General features: G+C 43.5%; 1 protein-coding gene and 1 long non-coding RNA gene across 14 annotated transcripts in view; one reads left to right on the top strand and one right to left on the bottom strand.

The window, feature by feature from the left end:
- The window catches only part of magi1b (membrane associated guanylate kinase, WW and PDZ domain containing 1b), a 121,749-nt gene extending 102,908 nt beyond the window's left edge, over positions 1 to 18,841 (top strand). For 7 of the 11 annotated variants that reach the window (XM_058080229.1, XM_058080205.1, XM_058080221.1 and 4 more), the window contains 9 exons: positions 1,705 to 1,796; positions 1,896 to 2,088; positions 3,865 to 4,242; positions 6,692 to 6,895; positions 10,286 to 10,379; positions 10,639 to 10,726; positions 11,447 to 11,590; positions 13,529 to 13,667; positions 16,860 to 18,841. In XM_058080229.1, the coding sequence (XP_057936212.1) occupies positions 1,705 to 1,796; positions 1,896 to 2,088; positions 3,865 to 4,242; positions 6,692 to 6,895; positions 10,286 to 10,379; positions 10,639 to 10,726; positions 11,447 to 11,590; positions 13,529 to 13,667; positions 16,860 to 18,106 (2,579 nt within the window). In that variant the 3' untranslated portion in view covers positions 18,107 to 18,841. The other 4 variants (XM_058080277.1, XM_058080240.1, XM_058080269.1 and 1 more) reach the window with 4 other exon arrangements.
- LOC131134725 (uncharacterized) lies at positions 12,022 to 25,305 on the bottom strand. Of its 3 annotated transcripts, none has more exons than XR_009131462.1 (7): positions 25,225 to 25,301; positions 23,955 to 24,098; positions 23,750 to 23,864; positions 22,523 to 22,667; positions 22,142 to 22,314; positions 19,866 to 20,080; positions 12,022 to 16,048 (listed from the first exon to the last, which is right to left on the bottom strand). It is a non-coding gene; the product is annotated as an uncharacterized LOC131134725 (long non-coding RNA). The 3 variants fall into 3 exon arrangements; XR_009131461.1 differs by having other exon boundaries at positions 23,955 to 24,191; positions 25,225 to 25,287; XR_009131463.1 differs by lacking the exons at positions 23,750 to 23,864; positions 23,955 to 24,098 and having other exon boundaries at positions 25,225 to 25,305.
- Between the last annotated feature and the right edge of the window lie 226 nt (positions 25,306 to 25,531).

Below are 25,531 nucleotides of genomic sequence, written 5' to 3'. Positions count from 1 at the left end.
CATGTCACAAACACAACAGACGGGCCCGCCTGTCCTGCCACAGGCTTTCACGTCAGTCACCAAATGTCTTTTTACTTTGATTACTAGCTAAATATAAGTTGGTGATACTGAACATATTCTCTGGCAGACCAGGCGCCAAAACAAAATACTGTATTTTCTGGACTATAAGTTGCTCCAGAGTATAAGTCACACAAGGCCAAAAATGCATAATTAGATAGGAAAAATAACATACATAAGTCACATTTTTTGCGGGTAATGTATTTTGCAACTACTTGACCAGGGCTGCATGGTGGTTGAGTGGTTAGCGCATAGACCTTACAGCTAGGAAACCAGGGTTCAATCCCACCCTCGGCCATCTCTGTGTGGAGTTAGCATGTTCTCCCCGTGCATGCGTGGGTTTTCCTGGGTACTCCGGTTTCCTCCCACATTCCAAAAACATGCTAGGTTAATTAGCGACTCCAAATTGTTCATAGATATGAATGTGAGTGTGAATGGTTGTTTGTCTATATGTGCCCTGTGATTGGCTGGCCACCAGTCCAGAGTGTACCCCGCCTCTCGCCCGAAGACAGCTGGGATAGGCTCCAGCACCCACCGTGACCCTCATGAGGATAAGCGATAGAAAATGAATGAATGAATGAATGAACTACTTGACCAAAACAGACATTACGTCATCTTAGAAGGCAAGTTCTAACATTAATGTAATAATCAAGAACAGGCTGAATAGGTGTAAGCTATGCTAACACAATCGTTATTCAGCTACACAAAAAATAAACATGAACAGAAAAGGTGTCCAGTGTTTATGTAACATAAACAGTTTTTTCATTTATAAGTCGCTCTGGAGTATAAGTCGCAGGAACAGCCAACTTATGAAAAAAAGTGCGACTTATAATCCGGAAAATACGGTATACAAACTCTCCATTTTGCCACACTCCTCGTATTATATACCAACGTCGCACATGGATCAATTATAGAGCAAGGCCTAAGTGTGACGTTGACCCTCAATAATTCCGGGTGCGTATCGTGACAGTTAGCCTTTGACTCTTTCCCTCTGCTCCACGCTTTTATTGTGATAGATTGAAAGCCCTAGCTGGACCCCGCTGGGATTTTTAGCTGTCGTCTGAAGGATTGGAAGCAGAGTGCCGATGCTTTCTGTCTTCCCACTGCCTCTTAGCGGCTTCAGTGACCTTGGCAAGGAAATCCCCCCCCTTGCCGGTTTTATGAGGGGTGCGCACAGCCGTGACTATACGAATACATTCAAATACATACGCTCCTGCTCCAAAAGTTTGGAATAACTTACACAGTTTGTTGTGATCCCAAAAAATAACACATTCAATCATATTAAAGAATGAATTAAATGGTTTTATGATTGGAACGACTGACAGTTCACAATTATGTGGTTTAGTTTAGATATATTTTGATATCTGAGGGTGCGCTGCGCTGCAATGCTTCTTTTGCTGCACACCATGCACCTTTGCAACACACACACACACACACACACACATATAACACTCCAAGCTTAACTGAGGCTCTCTACTGAATTATACATAGTCCGTTGCTCTTTCAGTCTAATATTGTTATTTTTGGCAGTTGTTAAGGAACCTTCTCTCTTGAGTTATGTTTGGAATTCTACTAAGTGGTGTTGGCAAACTAGAGGAATATATTTATGGAAATTGATTATTAATGATAATTTATCAATTCTTCCAGTTCCAGACTTCCAGGAGCAGGATATTTTCCTCTGGAGGAAGGATACAGGGTTTGGCTTCAGAATTCTTGGAGGAAACGAGGAAGGAGAGCCGGTGAGTATCCATGCCAATTTTTAATTTCACCGGTTTCTTCCAAATTCTGCCAAAAAATAATGCAATTTTTAAACAAAATTGTGAACTTCCATGTTTTAGATCTACATTGGTCATATTGTCAAGTACGGCGCCGCAGACGAAGATGGCCGACTGAGGTCTGGCGATGAGCTCATATGCGTGGATGGCACGGCCGTGGTGGGCAAGTCGCACCAACTGGTGGTGCAGCTGATGCAGCAGGCGGCCAAGCAGGGCCACGTTAACCTCACAGTGCGACGCAAAACCAACTACACAGGTATGCGTGGGTTTTCTCCGGGTACTCCGGTTTCCTCCCACATTCCAAAAACATGCTAGGTTAATTGGCGACTCCAAATTGTCCATAGGTATGAATGTGAGTGTGAATGGTTGTTTGTCTATATGTGCCCTGTGATTGGCTGGCCACCAGTCCAGGGTGCACCCCACCCCTGGCCCCAAGACAGCTGGGATAGGCTCCAGCATCCCCGTGAACCTTGTGAGTACAAGCGGTAGAAAATGAATGAATGAATGAATGAATGATTTCTTCCATATCAATGGCTTGAATTTACAGTACATACAACCAAAGATAAAGCCTCATTTTCGGGGGGTGTCATATTTTCACCACTGTGCTATGCTGGGATTAGAACATCCATATAAATCCCATCTAGAAGATGAATTAATTCACAAAATATTCATCAAACTTCATGTTTGTTCATATGATGCACACGGAGCAATGAACGACTTCATGCTCTGTCTCCTTTGTGCTCCGTTTGCTTTGCACCGTGAGGCATTCAGGCGCACTCATAATTGTAGTTGTTAGGTGCTAATTGTTTTATTCATAAACTAGGCCCTAGACCAGGGGTGGGCAAACTTTTTGACTGGCGGGCCGCATTGATTTAACAAAATTGATCGGGGGGGGCAGATTTTATATTTTACACATAACAGTTCAACTGGAATTCTTGTATCTGTAAAAGTAGCATGCAATCTGCTATATGTGCACTTTGAGATCATTTATTCCATGTAAAGTGAGTTATACATTTATAAAAAATACATTTATTATTATTTAGTATTATTATTTTATTATGTATTATTATTTTATTTATTATTATTTTTAATTATGTGTTGGGTCCCTTTTTTTCAGGATTATTTTATCTGTAAAAGTGTCATGCAATCTGCTTTTTTATAATAAAATACATTTATTATTATTGTTAATATTTTATTTTTATTATGTATTATTTTATTTATTTATTTTTTAAATTATGTGTTGGGTCCCTTTTTTCAGGAGCACTTTGTAAACAACAGACCACATTAATTATCGACATTGCAGCTACTTAAACCATGCAAATGTTGGCTCAGGCCATGATGCCAGCTTGTATGTTGAGTTGAAATGAAATACTTTAGAAAGAACGAGCGGGCCGTATTCAAACACTTGGCGGGCCGGATGTAGCCCCCGGGCCGTAGTTTTCCCAACCACTGCCCTAGACATTTTTGCTTGTAAATTGATTGTGGATACAGTATGTGTAAAATAATGTAAGCATGTTTTTTTCTCTTTATATGCTAATTTGTTGTATGACTTTATTCTGTTCTTGGTGTGAGCTAGCATTAAGTTTTGTTTACAATATGTGCGATGCTCCGTCCGTTCTTTAGCACATAACAAAGAAAGACCCAGAAATAAGATGATGGAGTGGCTGGTCAACCTTTGACCTCACAACAGCGGCTGCTGCTGGCCGTCTTTTTGTCTCTGAGCATCAAGAATATGAAGCGCCTGCCTTTCGAAAACTGTACAGGAAATGAAATATGGAATGAAATGTCCGCATACATCTCGATGAAAGATTGTCGGATAGCCGACTTTGAACTTTAAATTCAAAACGGGGGTGTGTGTTGCGTCTTTACAATGTACTTGTTGTTGTTACGTATAAAGTTAGAGTTTATGCCTTTTTTGTGGCAGCTCACATTCTTGGCTTTAATCCTCTTGTCAACATGGCCTCTTCTGTGTCTACAGTTTAGTCCTCCTTGCTGAGTCTCATTTCGTTTTTTCGTCTTTATTATCGTACAGTAAAAGCAGAAGGAGACGTGCCCCCGTCGCCCGCATCGTCCCACCACAGCAGCACCCAGGGACCCAGCCTGACGGAGGAGATAGGAAAACGAACCCCGCAGGGAAGTCAGAATTCCCTGAATACTGTCAGCTCCGGAAGCGGCTCCACCTCTGGTATCGGCAGCGGCGGCGGAGGAGGAGGGGCGGGCGGCAGCGCTAACGCTGTAGTCGCTGCAGCCGCCGCCACCACCACTTCCTCCCAACCTCCCAACGTAACCTCCAGCAGCTCCGCCACCGCCTTGCATCCCTACGACGTGGAGATCCGCCGTGGGGAGAATGAGGGCTTCGGATTCGTCATCGTGTCGTCCGTGTCGCGACCCGAAGCCGGCACCACCTTCGGTAAGACGAATATCGTTGATGAAATATGAACACGTGGAAGTGGGCACGGTGGTGGAGTGGTTAGCGTGCAGACCTCACAGCTAGGAGACCAGGGTTCAATTCCACCCTCGCACATCTCTGTGTGGAGTTTGCATGTTCTCCCCTGTGCATGCGTGGGGTTTTTTCCGGGTATTCCGGTTTCCTCCCACATTCCAAAAACATGCTAGGTTAATTAGCGACTCCAAATTGTCCATAGGTATGAATGTGAGTGTGAATGGTTGTTTGTCTATATGTGCCCTGTGATTGGCCGGCGACCAGTCCAGGGTGTACCCCGCCTCTCGCACAAAGACAGCTGGGATAGGCTCCAGCACCCCTGCGACTCTCGTGAGGAAAAGCGGTAGAAAATGAATGAATGAATGAATGAACACGTGGAAGTCTTTTCTTTAGCGTTCTCTGGTTTTGATTGACAGCTGGAAGTACTATTTACGCAGTACAGCCAGTGCAGTCCAAACGCTGATCAAAGCAACGTTCCTTCATCTTTCTCGCTCTCTTTCGCTCTTATGAGTCAAATATAACCCTTTTCTTCGCTTCCAGCTGCTGCTACACTCACACACTCAACACACGGCCTTCATAATTGATCACAAGTGAAGTGGCTCTTACGTAAGACGCTTATTATTCAGCCCAACTTAAATAGCTTGTGCTAGCAGGAATGGCGCCCATCGACAAAGTAAGAAATAAATCATTTGATTTGATTTCCTAAGAATATCATATAGAACCTGATAGTCGTACAGTTAGAGACGGGAATACTTTTATTGAAGTTAGTGGTGCCTTCACTGCAGTACAGTTTTTTTTTTTACTCTATTGCTATGATTTCCTGTCTGCACCACTTTGGCATTTCACTGTTCTCCATGCTCGCTTCTCTGTGTGGGTGGGCTGGGAAAAAAAAACAAAACACAGTTTTGGCTCAATTCTCTCTTCTCACTCTTTCACGGGCCAGTAGAGAAGCTGTATGTCATTCAAATGGCGTATAGCATCAAGTGGATGCAAACTTTACTGCTACATTTTTATTTTTGAATGAATTAAGGCTAAAATGTAGACGTAAAATGTGGTTGTAAAAGCACTGATAAACAAGATGGAGACGGAACGTGCACTGTGCAGTTGACAGCTGTCAGACCTCAGTGAGAGAAAAGGGGAAGTGAGAGACAGGGCGCCCTGAAGGCAGATAGGAAGATATCGGCTCTGATGTATGTTTGTCATCTCCTGCTTCATGCAGGTGCAAGTAGCAGGAAAACACGTTTTTTTTTCCCGTCATCAGAGACTCCCATACTAACATTCCCGTTTTAGAAATTTGGTGCAGAAAATAAATAGACATTGGCTGCACGGTGATCAAGTGGTTAGCATGCAGACCTCACAGCGAGGAGACCAGGGTTCAATTCCATCCTAATGGTTGTTTGTCTATATGTGCCCTGTGATTGGCTGGCGACCAGTCCAGGGTGTACCCCGCCTCTCGCCCCAAGACAGCTGGGATAGGCTCCAGCACCCCCGCGACCCTGGTGAGGATAAGCGGTAGAAAATGAATGAATGAATAAAACATTTTGGCACTAGAGTACTAGAATACCCAGTTTTTGCATGTTTTTCCACACACTTTCTTCAACAGTCCTTGAACGCACCATCTAACTTTCAAAGTTTACAGATAAAGTAGAACCTTATATACTGGAAATTACAGCAATATGAATGAAATAAAACATTTTGAGGGCTGCACGGTGGTCGAGTGGTTAGCGCGCAGACCTCACAGCTAGGAGACCAGGGTTCAATTCCACCCTCGGCCATCTCTGTGTGGAGTTTGCATGTTCTCCCCGTGCATGCGTGGGTTTTCTCCCACATTCCAAAAACATGCTAGGTTAATTAGCGACTCCAAATTGTCCATAGGTATGAATGTGAGTGTGAATGGTTGTTTGCCTATATGTGCCCTGTGATTGGCTGGCCACCAGTCCAGGGTGTACCCCGCCTCTCGCCCGAAGACAGCTGGGATAGGCTCCAGCACCCCCGTGACCCTCATGAGGATAAGCAGTAGAAAATGAATGTTTTTATTCCGTATTATTGCGATCATAGGCTGCATGGCGGACGAATGGTCGAGCGTGCAGACTCACAGCTAGGAGACCCGAGTTCAATTCCAGAAAATTAATGAATGAATGAATAAATAGACAGGAAAGGAAGCAACATTTGTGTTAGAAGTTAAAATGATGACATTTCTTTTTCCCTGCTCTACCTGGCCAGGTTTTCTGATGGGCTCCTATATGGCTTGGCTGTGGGCTGCTGGTGACCTTCTGTTAACCCTCTGGTCTTCTTTCTCTGCTCCCTTCCCCATTTTCTTCCTTCATCCTTCCCTCTCCAAACACAACAACAACAAACAAAAAAACCCCACCTATACTCTGCTATGCACATCACATCATGTTATTGGTGACCATAGCTGGCAATGCATGTGTGGCCATGCCTCACAAAATAGGACGCATCATTGAGGGGAGCCCTGCGGACCGCTGTGGGAAGCTGAAGGTCGGCGATCGCATCCTGGCGGTGAACGGATGCTCCATCACTAATAAATCCCACTCGGATATCGTCAACCTCATCAAGGAGGCCGGGAATACTGTCACACTGCGCATCATTCCTGGAGACGGTGAGTAGAAGCAGCTTATGATAGACTATGAAAGTATTATACAGTAAACCTCGGATATATCGGATTCAATTGTTCCCACTGGTTTTGTCCGATATAAGCAAAATCCGTTATATGTGTATACCGGAAAATGTCCGTTTTACGCATATATCGTATTTATATCCGGTATATGCGTATACCGGAAAATGTCCGTTTTACGCATATATCGGATTTATATCCGGTATATGCGTAAATCGGATTTTATCCGTTATAAAAAGGCACTTCCTTGACTATGTTTCCAATGTACCTGGATGCACAGGCAACACTGCAAACGCTGCAAATGACGTCGTATAGCGGCCTGTCACGATTCGGCGAATCGGAGCGCCACGATGCGGCCATCCGATATATGCGAGGGAAATTTAATGGAAATGCATTGGAACGGGACTGGAGATTTTGTCCGAAATAGGCGAAATCCGTTATAAAATATCCGATATATGCAATGAATTTTTATTGGAAATGCATTACAGAAAAATCGGTTCTTTTTTATCTGTCCGTTGTGAGCGAATTTCCGATATATCCGAGTCCGATATATCCGAGGTTTACTGTATGATGTTATGATACATAAATACGGTGTGAATCAAATTGTAACGACTGATAGAGCCGACCTCCATTCTGTCACCTTTTGTTTTTCATATTTTCCTGCCATTTTCCAAATACTTCTCTTCCTCTTTTATGGCTTTTATGAGCCATTTTCTACATGACTTTCTCCACTTCCTGCTGACAGATGAATCCAGCGTGCTATACAAATATTGTTAAAGTGCATTTGTGTGCACAACGAAGCCGCTAGTCCACGTCAATCTGTGCACTGCTAGAAATTGGAGCTATTTTTCCGCTCATCACTCACGACCAAGTCATTTCTAATCGGTGAAGATATCTTTTTTTTTTTTTTTTTGGCGCGCTGATGGCTTGATGAGAAGTGAGCCAAAATTGCTCTGCCAAGGATAGAGAATGCGGGAGGGAAATAAATAAATAAATGTCGGAAAGTTTGTGTTTTACGGGCGGATTGTGTGTCTAATTTGTGTGTCTCTCAAGGCCTTTGTGTTTCCACATGGACGAGCAGGCCTTTTTTTTTTTTTTTTCTCCCGTGGCTCAACTTTTCCGACATGGAATAAAGAGCAAAACCAAAGAGGCTTCACTCCGATAAGGTGAAGTTGTGATAGTTTCCCGCCGACACTGACTGATGGCGCTACGGTCTGGACTCTGTTCTGGTTGACCAACTGTCTCCATCGTCATACATGCTCACTTTTGCTTCCCGGAATGTCTCCACAGATATTTTTTTTTTATTTGTTTATTTTTTGCTCTCTACGTTTTTACTCAATCCACGCTGAAAACAAAATGACAGAAACCGCTGAGTGATCTGCAAAAAGAATGTCGTCGTAGTGAAAAAGAAAGAACTTATTTGATTTATTCCCAGATGGAAAACAGCCGGGGCATTTGAGGGAGAGCGCTAAACGGAACAGAAGGTGTGGTCGAGGGTGAATTGATGCCTCGGAACAGATGGAACCAACAATTTATGGAACAGATTTCTGTGTATAAGCCAGAAATGATTACATGGGACCATTTGAGCAGGAACCTCCCACCTGTGGAGCAACTTGAACATTTCATCCTGTACCTTCTCATGATACTTTTTTGGACCTGTGGACAAGTGGAGATAAATATTGAAGAGGGGTGACCATGAGTGGAATAGCGAGGAGACAGAAGAGAGTTGGGAAGAATCCCAATCAGATGTTGAGATTGCATTGTTCTGGAAAAGGAAAAAAATGTTCTTGTAGCAGGAATAATGATGTTGTTCAACTTGGAGCTCATTTTGATGCACCGATAACATCCCATGATTGAAGCCGAGGAACGATAACAGGCGGAATATGTCGGAATGTGTGTGTCTCCCGAGGCTACGAATACATGTTTGTCGTTTCAAAGACAGACAGGAGGAGTGGGAGTTCCACACGTTCCACACGGGAAAATGCAACTTGACACTCATGCCTTGACAGCATAGGTGAACCTTGACATATTTTGTCCACCGTTATTATAAAAGTGAGTTATTCTGAGCATATCATGATTTTTTTCCCAAATCCAATCCATCTGCTGAGGTGTATTTGTGTAATAAGGGAGGGTATGGACTAATAATAATAATAATTATTAGGTAGCTTCTTTTCTTGGTAATGGTAATGGTTTTATTTCATTTGAACATGCATCAGATTACAATTGAATGCATCCCATAATCAGTTCCCAGTTCCACATGTCAGAAAAGGAGTAGGAAGAAGCAAAGCTTATTAAATCCTACCCCTCCATCTGGTACTTTTACAATCAGTAACTGTTACATTTGTTCACTTCCTGCTTTCCTAATAGAGTTTAAGTTTTTTTTTACGAGGTGATATGACCAGACTTGAACCATTCGAGTTGAGGGTAGCAAAAAATATGGCGTCATCCTCTTGTGCTGTCCTATTCAATTACCTGACCTCAACCATGTCGGCTGCCAGACTGCCTTTAGAGAATCCCTGGTCGTTGGGGTTCCTGAACTACAGGGACCGCCAGTTAGGGCGAACGACCCAAGCTTATCAAGAATAGAAAAAGCTCAAATCTTGGCCGCCATATCGGGAATTAAGTTAAATTTATAGTATTTTAAGCTTGTATTGGTACTTGTCTTGTATGTTTCTTAGCTACCCTTTGAATGTTAAGTTGCTGGGTGATGATTTCAGTGTTCTTTGTAAAACGACAGTGTGCCAGACTGTTATATTAATGGCCTCTTGTGATTTCCCATGGCTTGTGAGTTTTCTCTTTTTTAAGCTTGTATTGGTACTTGTCTTGTATGTTTCTTAGGTACCCTTTGAATGTTAAGTTGCTGGGTGATGATTTCAGTGTTTTTTGTAAGATGACAGTGTGTCAGACTGTTAAATTAATGGCTTCCTGTAGTTTCCCATAGCTTGATAAGCTTTTGCGTTTTCTCTTTTTTCACTCTTCTTCTGTCATTTATGTTTCTTAGCTACCCTTTGAATGTTAAGTTGCTGGGTGATGATTTCAATGTTCTTTGTAAGATGACAGTGTCAGACTGTTATATTAATGGAGTTTTCTTTTGTTATTTATTTATTTATTTTTTACTCTTCTGTGATTTTGTGGCACTGACAGAGTCGCCAAATGCGTCTTTGCTGACCAATGCGGAGAAGATTGCCACCATAACATAACTTAAGCTTGTATCAGTACTTGTCTTGTATGTTTCTTAGCTACCCTTTTAAATGTTAAGCTGCTGGGTGATGATTTCAGTGTTCTTTGAATTTCTTTGATTTCCGGTGGCTTGATAAGCTTGTGAGTTTTCTTTTTTTTTTTACTCTTCTTCTGTGATTTTTGTGGCACTGACAGAGTCGTCGAATGCGTCTTTGCTGACCAATGCGGAGAAGATTGCCACCATAACAACCACCCACACGCCCCAGCAACAGGCAGCACCTGAGGCCAGGTAAAAAGCAGGCATACAGGATATGTAGGAGATGTGTTGAACTTGCAGAGATGTTTGCTAGGATTTTGTCATTTGTTGTACAAATTCTTAGTTGTTGGTGAAATGGTCATCACTACTGACATTTCAGTGACTATAAGAATTTTTTTTCCCACCATTTTCCACATATTTATCATTGTACAGTTATCTTCTTACATGTTTAATGACGCAGTGCTGTCTTTTCATGAATTAATGAACAAAAAAATTGATATTTCTGTTTCAGAAACAATACCAAACCAAAACAGGAATCATTTGAATTCAAAGCCCCACAAGCACCTCCCCCACAGCTCCCAACACAAGTCTCAAACCAGGTAAGATATCAAATCACCTGACTCCCCATCCATCCATCCATCCATACTCCCTTCCACTCCATCCCCACTCATCCTTGTTTAGGTCCATTGGTGCTCTTCACAGACACAAAACCAATTTGTCCTCTAACCGTCAGTGCATCAAATAATCTCTCCTTCTGCCAAGCCAAGGACAAACAAGCTGTATTTTTATTTACTTATATTTCTCTTTACAGCTGCCTGCTGGCGTTATCGACATTTTTTGCATTAGGGAAAGCCTGTTTACTTTCAAAGTAACCCCTCTGTCCGCCGTGTACGCTGTTGAATTAATGCAGAGCTGTGTGGAGATGGCTTCTCCAGATAGCATTGATCGCTCAGCAGAGAAGATTAGGAAGGTGTGAGGACGAGAAGGAGCTGTCTGACTGTCCTTGCAATGCACTGCGACACCACTCCTCCTCCTCCTCCTCCTCCTCCTCCGCCCAAAGCTCAGCGCATCAATAATTCACAATCCTTACACCTGCGTACACACACACACACACACACATCATACATCCATCATACATACGGCCTTGCTCAGCTATTGTATGTATTGTATTGGTGCAACGTCACCGAGGGTGGCCTTTGTTCCATGCAGCTGAAATTGGAGCCCACCACAAAGAAAACACACATATCTTCATATCTGATTCACAAAAGTGACCTTGATGTTTTTTTTCTTCTCTCCATTTTCCTCTCTGCCTCCATTAGGATTCAGAGTTTTACTCAGCAGACCTGGAGAGAGATAGCAAAGGATTCGGCTTCAGTCTGCGGGGAGGCAGGGAATACAACATGGACCTTTACGTACTGAGACTAGCGGAGGATGGAGCAGCCGTCCGCAACGGGAAAATGAGGGTAAAAAAAATACAAATATTACCTCAGACATAATAACTAAAAGGTACATTTGTTTGGACAAAAATGATAATGATGTAATTTTTCTTATTTGGCTACTATAGCTATTGGTGGAACAACTGCCTGGAGGCGGGCCATAAATTAACACAGAACACAAAGCAAAGGAAATACAAAGGAATAGGTGCAGATTCTGCAAGATCTAGAAAGTTTTCTGTGCTGGTTATTGTGTGTAGCTGCTCTATAGGAGCCCACAACTCAATACAAAAGGTGGAAAAAGCTTAAAAAAAAACTATTATCAAGAAAACCATGGAAGTGGCTACATATCTCTCTGTGCTCTTGAATGGGACCTATTATGCTTTTTCAACCTTTTGCATTGAGTTGTGGGCTCCTATAGAGCAGCTACACACAATAACCCGCACAGAAAACTTTCTAGATCTTGCAGAGTCTGCACCTATTCCTTTGTATTTCCTTTGATTTGTGTTTCCTGACAAAATGGTCAGTTTTTAATTTATGGGCCCGCCTTCCGGTCACACACCCAAAGTGCTTCCCAACTATGAACCATATAAGGAAGTCTGCCCCTTTGTGACATCACAAAGGAACACTTTTACCACACCTTCTGAAACGTAGCGTTTTGAACCATCCCAAACTTCCAAATACCCAAACATCGTTATCTGAACCTTAGTATGGTTTAACACGAGAATACAACATTCTAACATTTATAGGTCGGAAAAGTGGGAAAAAAAGCATAAAAGAGTTTATTTTTGTCATCATTATATGTGCCCAAACAAATGTACCAGGCATTAAAATGGATCAATAAACTAAATCATTTTTTCCGTGACTGTATATATGTGTGTTATATTGTGTTAATATTACCATATAAACCTCACTGTTTAGTTCAAGGACCTGAACACATCTCTGCAGCATCAACCTTTCATTTGCAAATGGAAAATTCAGTACTTTGAATCTAGCGTTATTATACGTAGAAAGCATCCTGTTTATTGTAAATGTTATTACATACCATCTGTTCTGCTATTATTAACCTGAAAAGCTCAATACTCAGAGTGGTATCCATTGTGTCATCCTGCTACCGTGTTTCATGTAATATAATCGTAATAATACTGCCTGTTATTGAAATGCAGCCATACCTAATGACCAATATGTCAATGATTAAGTGGCCCCCCATGTAGACGGGTGCTAATGTATTCATGTCAACACGCTGCTAACAGAGAGGCCGCATAGATTGCCTCATAAAGTATTCATTCCAGTGAATACAATTATCTGTCAATAGAAATGTACGTACATTATGTTACCCCGCCAATTACCACAAGCTATGCGCCCCCCACCGGGGGCCTGACCAAGCTGCCTTGAGAGCGTAGCATCACTAATTTTATTACCCACTGACAGATTATGTACATTTAATGAATAACCTATTCTTGATGAGATCATACAGTTTGTAAGAATGTTACAGGGAGGCTAAATAAATATACGTATAGCAAGTTTAGCTTGGTTGCTAGTGTAAATATCAATATTGGAATGTTCGGAAGAACCGTATTGTGCCTCAGAGGAATACCCTTTCGGAAGTTGGAAAAGGGGGAAGAAAATGTGTGATATTCTGTTTTTTTCCAGCCTCATTTTCACATCTTCCGCGCTCTTCTTCACACTTTTGTGACACCCCGTGTCCTACTTAGTTTTGGGGGAGCAAAAAAAAAAAAAAACAACAACTAGAGAGGAAATGTCACTCAAAGACTGAATGTGTTACAACATTTTGCCACCTTTCTGTCTTCTTTTTACTCGTGTGTACGTTCTTTCGTACTCTGGCTTGTTTTGTGGAATACTTTTTGTCTTCCTCTGATTCACACCTCTTCCGCTCGTCATCCTCACCCGCATCACCCATCCTCCCACTCCCATCTCGTCTCATCCTCCTCTTCCCATCCCCCCCAGGTTGGCGATGAGATCTTGGAGATCAACGGCGAGAGCACCAAGGGCATGAAGCATTCCCGAGCCATCGAGCTCATTAAAAGCGGAGGCCGACGCGTCCATCTGATGCTCAAGAGGGGTGACGGCTCGGTGCCCGAATATGGTGGGTCAATCTACGAAAACATTCCATTCTCCCCCATCTTCACACCCTGAGCTGGGAAGGGACGGCCAGTCAGTGGACGGTGGTGGTTTGAGGGCAGGGAGGGAAAGAACCAAATCCCTGTCCGGGAACCCTGGTTTTGGAGATAGTTGGGTGGTGTCTTTCCGGTGGCGGTCACACTTTTTCAGCTTTTTTTTTTTTTTTTTTTTGGGTGGGGTGCTCTTGCCCGTTCCTGCTGTGTCACCCTCTCTTCATGTCATCCCACTGTCACTTTTCATCGTCGGGGCAGAGACGGTCTCTCTGCTGGGACCTTTCCTCAAGGGTGCTGCGTCTGATCCCACATAAACTGTTTACAAGGTTCCAGTGAAGGAATTATTCATTTTAGGTGACAGCACGATTCCAAACTTGACCAATCCATCCCTTTCTTATAACGAGGGAGTTTCTCTTGAACGCAGCTTGTCACAAACATATTTATGATATTTATTGAAGGTGAATGTAAGCTACTGAACTTTAAAGTGGGAACCACAAATGGAAGGCTTGTTAAAGAGAGAATCTCACATACTGTCCTTGACATGACTCACTATTCCCGTTTTTTTGCACCCACTGTTGATATCGATGAAAAGCTGTGACAATAGGAACTCCCATCCCGTATGCATCAAATGAACAAGCCCCTCCCCCCTATATCCTATATAGAGGTTTTGTACAGAGATAAAGAAATAGAGGCATTTTTACAAGTATTTTTGTTCTGTGTACAGAGCCATGAAGTGAAGCCACATATAAATGGATAGTCTATTTCTGCATGACCTTGTCAACAGTGTAAATTTGATCTTTTTTTCTTTATGTCTATTTTCCATAATATTTATGGAATTTTTTTTTAATTTGAATTGTTTGAGCAGTTATGATTGATAGTCACAAGTCATGTTCAATGTACAGTATTTTGTTTTTTGGAGTGGAGCTACGTTTGCCTGTCCTGACAAGTGATTTGATTTGCGCTACCACTATGACATCATGTGACCTTGTATTTTTTGTCTTTTTTTTTTTTTTTTTTACACTTTTTGTTGGCACAACCTTTGACAGGCTTGCTAATGTTTCTTTGATTCTTGTCTAAACTGTAAAACTGACTTGTATGCTGTTGTATGTATGTGTGTGTATATCTGTGTGTGTGTGTGTGTGTGTGTGTGTGTGGGTCTGACATGTCTTTGCCGCTTGCTAAGTGTGTTAGTGTGGGCGCACGCTGGTGTGTGAACTTGTTTCGGGTCTCCTTTCTGTAATCGCTGGTTTCCACCGAAGGGGAACTTTTTGGGCAACTTCCTGGACTGTCTCATTACTCTGAATGACCGGGGTTATTAAAAATAAACACATTTTTCATTGAAAATCAATACAGGCAATAATCTTTCTTTCTTCAAGTTTGGTGATCTAAAACCTCTTTCTCTTTCTCTTTTATCTGTTTTTTATCCTCCTTGGTGTGGTATTGCGCTGGGGCTGTTGTCTTCCTTCAGGGGCGGTGGCTCCCCATCTCACTGCATGTTTGAGAAATGACAAGATGGGGGAGGCCTCCGTCCTCCAAAATCAAATCACGGTTTGTAACTGTCCTCCGCTGTCGTTCAGACCCTCTTTTTTTTTTTTTCTCCCCCCCCTCTCTTTCTCGCTCTGTCCATCCTGGTCTCTGTGCTGTGGCCTCACCTGCCTGTGCTCTATTGTCCCGTGCATACAAATCCATCCACCCAGAATGCATTGCCAGCACCGCCGCCTTAAGTCGCTGTGGTCGTGCTGCACCTGCAGCCGTTCGCTTCTATGCTACATTTTGTCCTTTTCAATCAGACTTCGTATCCTCGCTAGGAGCTGACACTTCTGCGCTTTTCATTGACATTCTACACTAAAGCCTATTGGACAAACGGAGCCTTTTATGGAATATTTCATAGGATTTTGTGCAAAAATGGACATATAGTTGCTTGTGTTTGACCAAAATATCAATATCAAATATTTAATATTTTCATCTACGTCCCAAATAGATGCTGAATGTAATTAACGTGGTTCATAGAGTCTTGTCACAGATCCATTAAGGGGATAGTTTTGATTTTTTTTGTAACATGAGGTTGTATGACATCCCCATCAGCAGTGTAGTCCATCAATAGTGACTTACTCCTGTGAGCTTGGATGTAGTTCCGGTATACGGTTGGGGTTACTTAAGTAAAGAGTTTGGCTTCTCAAAACAAATGCGTTCAAAAGAGTAAAAGAAAAAATCCAACCTCACAAATTACCATCGGGTGTCCATTGTTGTGTTGTGTATGTGAAGAAGATGGCTGCCACCCTCGCATCTTCATCCAGGATGGCTGTGACGCTCGCAGCGGATGCATCCTCATCACGTATACAACATCGGACAACTGGAAGAAAAACCAAACGATTTGTGAGGGCTGATTTTTTTCCTGCATGTGCGTTACTCTTTTGAACGCATATTGTTTTGAGAAATCAAACTCTATATTTAAGTAGCCCCTGCAATGAACCTGACCTATGTTTCTCATCTGACAAAACTGGGCTCACAGGATCGAGTCACCGTTGATGTACTACACCGATGATGGGGATGTCTTACAAGTTCATGTCAAAAATCCGAACTATCCCTTTAAGGAGAGCGTCCATTTGAAATAGCACCCACAGAGGAAGAACATTCTCTCAGATGAACATATGTTGTAAATGACTTCCGTATCAGAGAGTTGGAATGATATTTGGAAAGATTAAGATATTTGTTTTCATCCTTCCATCCTGTCCTGTTTTTAGTTTTTGAGACTTAGACGGACGTAAGGCGTAAAACTGTACTATCGGTGCTTCGTCATCACAGGTTAATCTTTCAACATTTAATTGAAGTGATGATTAATTTTTTGGGGGATCCTAACATTTCCAAAGTGTCATGAGAGTGCATGAAAGCATGGCTAATCAGTACAAAAACGACAGCCCGGTGCTGACGTCTGCATCCACAAGGCGAACCCCGCGGGGACGCAGGTTTGTTGTCATAGTGTCGCTTCTACTTTTGAAAAAAAGCTCACCTGCCGCTCTTGCTATCTAACTACTCGTCATCCTTGCTGGTTTCTACATGCGAATGGCTTTCATGCTTCCCATCCGACTCATTGAGCATGGTCATGGTTGTTTAACGAGACGCCAGCTGTCCCGCCCTCGTCTGAATGTCACACTGTGTTGCAGACGGCACCCACATCGACAGCAGCGCAGCCTCAGGGTTACAAAACGCTGCGGAAGTGAGCTCCGTGCCGCCATTCAATGAGCCGTCGGAGCAAAGCTACAACCCAGAACCCCAACACTCATCCCGGAGCAGGAAGCAGACGACCCACCACTCCTCGGGCACCGGCAAGCACCATTCCCATCACCGGCACCGCTCCCCTCACAAGAAAACCAGCACAGGAAAATACAAAAGGACAAAATCCCCCGGGAAGATCAATCTCTTCAAGAAGAAGAAGGATGAGAAGGGAAAGTACGGTCATCACCATTCCAGTGGGCATCATCACGGGCGCCGGCGTTCCCCTGACAAGGGGTACAGACGGTCGCACAGTGCAGAAAACGCCCTGGATGGCCGCCACGGGGGACATCGTCATCGTTCCCCTGAACGACACCACCGTCACCACTCTCCCCGTCGCCACCGTTCACCACACCGTTCGCCACATCGTTCGCCACACCGCTCACCCCGCCGCTCACCTCGACGTTCCCCTCACCGCCACAGGTCACCCCATCGCTCTCGCCACCATTCCCCTACCAGACGCCATGCCCACTCCCTGGATCCCTACCGCAGATACGGCTCTCCGCAGGGAGACAGGCGCCGCGGCAACGAGAAGCCAAATGTGGACGAGGCAGTATTGAAGGAGTCATCTCCTGAACCAAGCCTCGCTTTCGAGGACGTCCTCCGTGAGCCGTCCGCCCTGGGCCGCCTCAACAGAGACGTCACACTACCACCCCTGGCCAAGGAGGAGCGCCCGTTCTTGGAGGACAGCCTCCTGACCAGATCGTCCTCCATGGAGAGAGCTTACAGAGGGGACAGCCTACTGAAGGACATTGCGAATCGCAACCAGAGAGACAACTACCGGAACGCTTCCCTGCCCAGAGTGCGAACCCCTGAGTCCGACTCAGCTTACAGGAGGTACAGCTCGCTGCTGAGGGGGCGTTCGCCGGAGAGAGCGGACAGGGACAGACATTACGCCAGCAGAGATTCCACCCCGGAACCGCAGTACAGAACCCGCAGCCTGGGACGAGACATCTCCCCGATCAGGAGCCCCAGAAGGGACGACTCGGAGGACGAAGAGGACGACGACAACTTTGTGGCGGCGAAGGTGAGAGAGTACTACAGCACCCTCAAGACCGACGCCAGCCGCTCAGCCAGGCCTTTGCTTCCGGAGCCCAAGAAGACCTACAAGGACAACCCCAAAGATCTGAGCATCTGATTGGATAGCGGCCGTCCAATCACAGCCACAATTCAGCTCAAGTGCTCACAACCCATGAAGCTGCTTCGGCAGAACGGAACGCGATTTGAGTCCACAAATAAGACAACACTTGCACGCCGATTTGATAACGTGATGTAACAATGTTCGGTTACAACCAAGACAGTGCTTCTGTTTTGGGTTTTTTTTTTGTATTATTTTCCTTTTTCCCCTTTTGATTTGGATCCCATTCCACATTTAGAGTCATCCGGACTTTTCCATAAAATGTAAAAGCATAAAAAACAATGATGTGCCTAACAGTTCCATTGACATATTTTTTTTTTATTTGATACTCGGCAGGCGTTTTGTGCTGCGCTGTCATATACTGTAATGATAAAATGTCTGTACTTTTCCACAAAGATTCCATGGAAGTACCACACACCTGCCTCACTAGGAAGACCTGCCGGGCCTCCCAGTGATGGTGTGCATGTCTTTACTGGTCTCTCTCTCTCTCTCTCTCTCTCTTACTGTCTGTCTGTCTCTCTCTCTCTTTCTCTGTCTGTCTATCTTTCTCCCAGTGCCACTGTTTTATAGACATTTACCAGACTATAGCACAAGCCTGCATTTGTTTGTATATTTTTTGACAGTTTGCAGTATGTGTACATTCAGAGGTGATCATTTTAAATGAAGGGGGAAAGTTCAATTATGATGATGGTGATGTTAAAATAAAAATAATATATTCAACAAATGAAAAATTTCATTCATTCATTCATTTACTACCGCTTATCCTCACAAGGGTCGGGGGGGGGGTGCTGGAGCCTATCCCAGCTGTCTTCGGGGCGAGAGGCGGGGTACACCCTGGACTGGTGGCCAGCCAATCACAGGGCACATATAGACAAACAACCATTCACACTCACATTCATACCTTTGGAGTCGCTAATTAACCTAGCATGTTTTTGGAATGTACCCGGAGAAAACCCACGCATGCACGGGGAGAACATGCAAACTCCACACAGAGATGGCCGAGGGTGGAATCGAACCCTAGTCTCCTAGCTGTGAGGTCTGCGCGCTAACCACTCACCCGCCGTGCCACCCTTGAAAAATAATTGTTCCGATTTTTTAAAAATCATAATTCTTTCCATTTTATTATATCACTGTTATGCTAGGAGTCCACTGGGCCGGTGCCAATTTGCGCCAAAGATTATGTGATTGGAACGCAGTGGCTCGCTGTGGCGCCGAATAACGGCAACATGGCAACATGTAATTTGGCGCCACAGTGAGCCACTACGCGTCAATTACATAATCTTGAGGGCAAACTGGCACCGGCCCAGTGGACTCCTAGCATCATTGGCATAACTTGGCTCGCGCCATTGCATTCCAGTGGATGCCAAACTAAATTTTTACGGGCCACCACGAGCCAGTTGGGAGGCTGTTTGAGCCACTGGACACCACTAGGCACCTTATTGGCGACACTCAGCGTCCCAGCAAATTGCATTGCCGCGAACTGGCACCAACTTGCATTGACTCTTAGCATTAGAGACATTAAGTATGATACAGATACAAGGTGGTAGTCACTGAACTAGTGAAGAAAATGTCTCAAAACGTAAAAAAAATAAAACATTTGACATGAGAAGTACGATCAGTGAAATGATTCCTTCCTATTTTTACATCAGAAGAAATCTATTTTTGCCTGTGCCAAGTAAGCACAACCACAAAAATCCTAAAATGTGCAGCCAGGGAAGGCTGGTAAGGTAGTCATTCATTTTCTATCGCTTGTACTCACGAGGATCACAGGGGTGCTGGAGCCTATCCCAGCTGTCTTCGAGCGAGGGGCGGGGTACAGGTGCTGAGGTGAGGTGTTGAGGTGCTGGAAGGTACTTGTCACTGCAGTCCTTCCATAGAGGGGAATGAATGAATTTGACCTCCAAGATGCAGGATTATCTATCCAAGCTCACCGGGAGATGATCAGACTTCTATGGCAAAGTATCAGAGGTGTTCCTGCAGGAGGACAGGGAACGTGATAGACAGATACAGACGTTTTTAAAAGAGGTATGAAAGAAGACCCTCCCTAAACTAGAAGATCTGCTGTTTTATGTTCAACCATCATCAACACAGTGATAACCCTGATAACCCCCCCAATTTCGATGAAAAGTAAAAGAAGAAGACTCCAGCTGCCTGGATTCAACCTTTGCAGATGACCTGGATGGATCTACAGAAATAAGTAACGTATTATTGATGAGATAGTTTCCTTTTCTTGCAGCTACTTTTCTGCTATTTTGTGTATACACGCCCACATGGCGTTGGTGGGACTTTGAGGCCTTCAGGGTTTATTTGGCACAAACAACGAGGATGACTTTGTTGTCCCAAAGTGTGTGAAGAGATAAAGCCTTTGAAGCCAAGAGCTTCCATCTTGCGCCAACATCAAAGCTCAACGTGTGCTGTCATCACATCCTCTCACGGCTCACTTTAGCCCCCCCCCGCTCATATTGTCTCCATTTACCGTCATCCTCCTCCTCATGCATCCTCACCAGCATCAACACAGACCTTCGCTGAGGTTCAAATTTTATCATGATTCATTGTTGTATATACGATTCAAGGACGATATTGGTTCATTTAGGACAAAATGCAATACGAAAACATTCAGTAACTTTTTAGCCAAAAATTCAACCAGTGCAGGTGAGATTTTCTATACTGTATTACTATTGTTTTTGTAAGGGAATCGGAGAAATCAGGGTTTAGCATCAAAACAATGCCAGGACAGTCCAAAGTTTCTTAAGAAAAGATGTTACTTCAAGACTTTAGCTTTAGCATTTTAGCATTTCTACAGTATCGGTAATGTACATATAACATGGCCACTAACTGTGATGGGAAACTGTTATTAGCAACCGAGCTCTCTGTATGCGCACTCTATAATGCTACACAGACAAGCTATAATGTTCCATGACTTATACAAAATAAAGACAGTTAGGACACGGATAAATCGTTACTTACTGCTTACTATTCTGACTCTTCCACACGACCAAGTAACGTTAGAAAGGCTTTAGCAAGTTTGTGGGCTAGTCCAGCTGCATACCGGCCCATCTATGAAATACTGTTGACTGATTAAAATACATTTCTGTGTCTCGTAGCGAATCAGGAACTCCAACCACTTGTGCCTGATGTTGGCGCCTTTGGGAATTGTAAACAAATTTGGCTTTGCTAGCAAGTAAACAGAGGAGCAGAGAGCTTGGAGGAGGGTGGAGCGCTTAACCGACTTACAGCCATGCCCATATAAGGAAGTCTGCCCCACTGTGACATCACAAAGGGTCAGTTTTACCACGCCTTCTGAAACCGAGCGTTTTGAGCCATCCCAAACTTCTTTCAGGGCTCACTTCCAAATGCGCAAACCTGATTATCTGAACCTTTGGCATGGTTTAACACAAGAATACAACATTCTAACTACATTTATAGGTCGGAAAAGTGGAAAAAGCACAATAGGTCCCCTTCAATTGTGAAAATGATTTCAACGTGTATCCAATAAAGTTTCCAAGGTGCTCACTAGCGTGTGTTCACAAGTATGCATTGCAGATTACCCCACGGACACAATCTGTGCAGCTCATGAGAGCCAATTGAAGGCAGAGATGAAAAGTTGTGTTCAAACTCAAAACATTTCAGAGCTTTTTCTGGCCTACTTTCTATAGTGTTCTAACATCTTGCACCGCATCGCTCCCAGAGTGTTATTACAAGACTGGATACATGTCATTTTTACGTTTAATAATAATGAATGGACTATTTATGTCGATGTCGTGATTAGGATTGTGGCCCAAATAAGGACGCAAAGGAGGAAACCCTTCTCCTGTCTCGCTCCCTCCTCCAGAGTCGAGGAAGCCAGTCCTAAATAATGCATGCCATCCACTCCCTGAAATACTCTCCTCCCCTCTCTTTAAATGGCTCCCTCCCTCTTTATCAGAACATACTCCGCCTTCTCCTCATCAAATGCACAGTCACATTTTGTATTGCTTCTTTGACCCCGCTGATGATTAACAACCAGAATGTAGTGACAATTTATCACATGGGCACCTGTCAGGAGGCAGACTCTAAAAGAAATGAGCTTGTGGCGGCGACGGCCCGCCAGGTTAAGCTTCCGTTCTCCTCTGGGCTCAGCTCCAGGTGCTCTCGCTCCGACCTTGGAGACCCTCCTCCTCCTCTGTTGCCATAGAAACGCTGATGCAAGCGACTCTTCCTTCCGTTGACTTTGTAGACATGTAAGCAAGGCAGAGAGAAAGAGAGAGAGAAAAAAAAAGTCAAAGAAAAGGAGTGCATGGGTATTTTTAGCCGTGTGTGCTCGGCATTTTAAAATAGCTTCTCCACGTCATGTCTGACAAGTGTTGTCATGTTGTGGACCTCCATGCTGCTGTCATGTACTGCTTCTTCATCCTGATATTGTACGTGTCTACCAACCTGGGTGCCGAATTCATCTTTTTTATTTCCTTGAGAGAGGAAGCGGGTTCAGATGTCAAGTGTCTTCAATATCAGTGCTCGGGGAGATATAGTGCACGTACATTTACTTCCGTCACTCACAGCAGGATGGATTGAAGAGGTACACCTGCAAAATATGACGACACATTACAAATGAAATACAGTCGCTCCGCACCACTTTGGGTTTCCAATTTGGCAGTGTCACTATATCATAGTTTTTCAAAAATGTATCAATGAATATTTCTTACTATTTTGTGGCGGAATACGGCCTATTATTGGTGAAAACATATGCAGATTTAACCTAATGTTAAATATTTTGCCTAAATCAGGAATTTTCAAGTATAAAAATGGTTAAATGAACTCAATTACAAACATAAGTTATTCAGAAGATACATTCAAAAACGGCGTACTCTACACTGGCCACTAGGTGTCACCAAACCACAGGCTTCAAATGCCGGTTTGCAGAATCTCCCTAATAAAAAACAAAGGCAAATGTCACAGTCATAACTCATGGCAAGATGAACCTCAATTGTGAACACCCCCAGTGTCACTTTCGGTCCACCACCCAAAGAGCACATTTATAGCAAGACACAAAGACGTGAGTCTTATTTATTCTGTCTTAAATGGCTTAATTACTCTTATGTCTACTACTGTATATTGGGTAATACAATTGAAAAGGCATGTTAGTTAATATTTAGATTCTAAACAAAAATATTCCATTAATAAATACAGAATCTGGAACCCGGTTGGAACCATTTAACTGCGATAAATGAGGGATTACTGTATTCAACTTGACAAACTTCATTTGTTATCGCATTGAAACAGGGTCTAAAGTAGTCCGGCACCGTGCAGGATCTCCGGCGTTTCAATATGACCAACGGGAAAAAAAAAAGAATCTGCCGGACCCAGACAAACACAAACTCGTTGTAGCCATGCGGTAGGGTTCCGCTACTGTCCAATCTTACAATTATGCTGCGTTCAGGGCAACTCGAGGAAAGGTGTATGTCATTATTAGCGGAGTTTGACCGGGAGATTATTCTGTTGGGTTGCATTTAGTTGCTATGTACTTCTGAGGTTGGGTTCTCCCGTTGCCTCTTTTAGCATTAGCTAGCTAACATTAAGGCTGTTGACAGCGTACCGTGCTTTAAACGAGACTGGATTCATAATCATACAGAAAATCCCAAAGAATGACCCCACAGGATAAACCACCTTCTTGACAAGTGGTTCTGCAGTGTGCATGCCCTCCAACTGTCTGTCTGCCCTCCCTAAGACGAACGGGCATGTTCCTGATGAGTTGAAAGGTCTCCTATACCTCCTCCCAAACCTGGATCATGTCATGCAAAAATACATGATACAGATCATCAACAGTATAAATGCATTTGTCATCCAGGAAGCACAGAAAGATTCCACCCACCTAAGACTGAGCATTTCCATACACCACAAGGAAACCAGGGCTCACAGCACCATCATATGGTATTAGAAAGGGACCCGATGACACGTCTAGTGAATCTGCGGGGGGGCCTCCAGGACATGCCTCCCTCGAGCTGCCAAAACCATGCTGGAAAATGGAGACGTCGAAACATTTTCCACAATGCCTCCAGACTCTCACGACTGTGAGATGTTCTCAGCCTCAATGTGAACCTGCTCTCAACTGTGAAGATAACAGGATGCCAATAACAAATCTGCCAATTCTGGTGTTCTCCTGCAGGTTACACGGTGCCACGCTGTGAGCGTCAAGCCCTTGCTGAGTCGGTTTCTGACTATTTGAGCAGAAAGGAAGCAGAGACTGATCTTATCCTGACCTGTCTTCTGGTAGCACCTCCATGCTTTTGAACTTCCCGGCCACTGCATGTATGGATCATGCTATACCACAGTTTAGTGCTGATCTAAGGAGGTCTACACTGACAGATTGAGTATTACAACATTCAAGTGCACGGGAACGGAGCAAATGAATGTTAACTTTATTTAAAGCTTGTTGTGCTTCGCTTACTGAGCCCACAGATCAATAGTACTTTCTCTCGAACAACTGCTTGGCATGTGGTAATTGCGGGAAAGAGCAAAAGGAAAGGCAGTGCTAATTCAGGGCACACAGGACAGCTTCCACTCAGAACAGCCAAATACTGCACGTGCTCAGCCTCATATCAAGAGGTTGTGTTTGGAAAATAGGCGTATGAGTGCTGCCGGTGTTGCCCCTCCGCAGTGGTACAGAATAAGGAAGACAATCCACAATGAATTCCATCAGGAGTTATTCTTCGTCTGTGTATATACAATAACAACAATAACAACACTTCAGATATCATAACATGACTACACCAACAGTTGCCCTTTTGTTTCCAGCATTATCGGTTAAACAAACATTTGAACAGCTAAACAGTTATTCAATAGCATTTGTGATGTTAAGACATTGTCTTTACATGTCAATCTAGTGACAATTTCCACAGCTAATGTATACTTTTCACATATCTTTTGTACAATAATATCAGTAACACGTTTCACATATTGCAATTAGCCTACTCAATGCTATTCGCCCACACATTAATGCCTGCTAGCATGAGCCATTTCACATGTGCTCAAATGCTCTACAAAACATTTGATAACAAACCACTTTGCAGTCAGTTGTTTACTCTTGCAAAGTTCTACACTCTTTGTATAAATTGTATAAATTATTTATACTTTATACTAACCTGTGGTACAGAATAATGAGGACAATACACGATGACTTGACGTGTATTCACCGTCAGTGTTTCTTCTTCCTCTGTCGTTTTATCACCTACTCTATACCGCCATCGCTTCTAGCTCCCCTAGTGGACTTTACGGTATTACACCCAAACAACAAACATTGAGACTTGGATTCTTTTAAACAAAAACATATTAAAAAAACAGAATTTTATATATCAGACATGAATTATTACTACTTTTAACTGCTTAAAACATATTTATGTATTTAAACAGTTTTAACCATGTTAACTTATTGTATCTTTTTATGTAAGG

Source organism: Doryrhamphus excisus, chromosome 1 (genome assembly GCF_030265055.1).
Source record: "Doryrhamphus excisus isolate RoL2022-K1 chromosome 1, RoL_Dexc_1.0, whole genome shotgun sequence".
NCBI lineage: Eukaryota > Metazoa > Chordata > Actinopteri > Syngnathiformes > Syngnathidae > Doryrhamphus > Doryrhamphus excisus.
The sequence above is the reverse complement of the archived record's forward strand: the minus strand, read 5'-3'. Positions and strand labels throughout refer to the sequence as shown.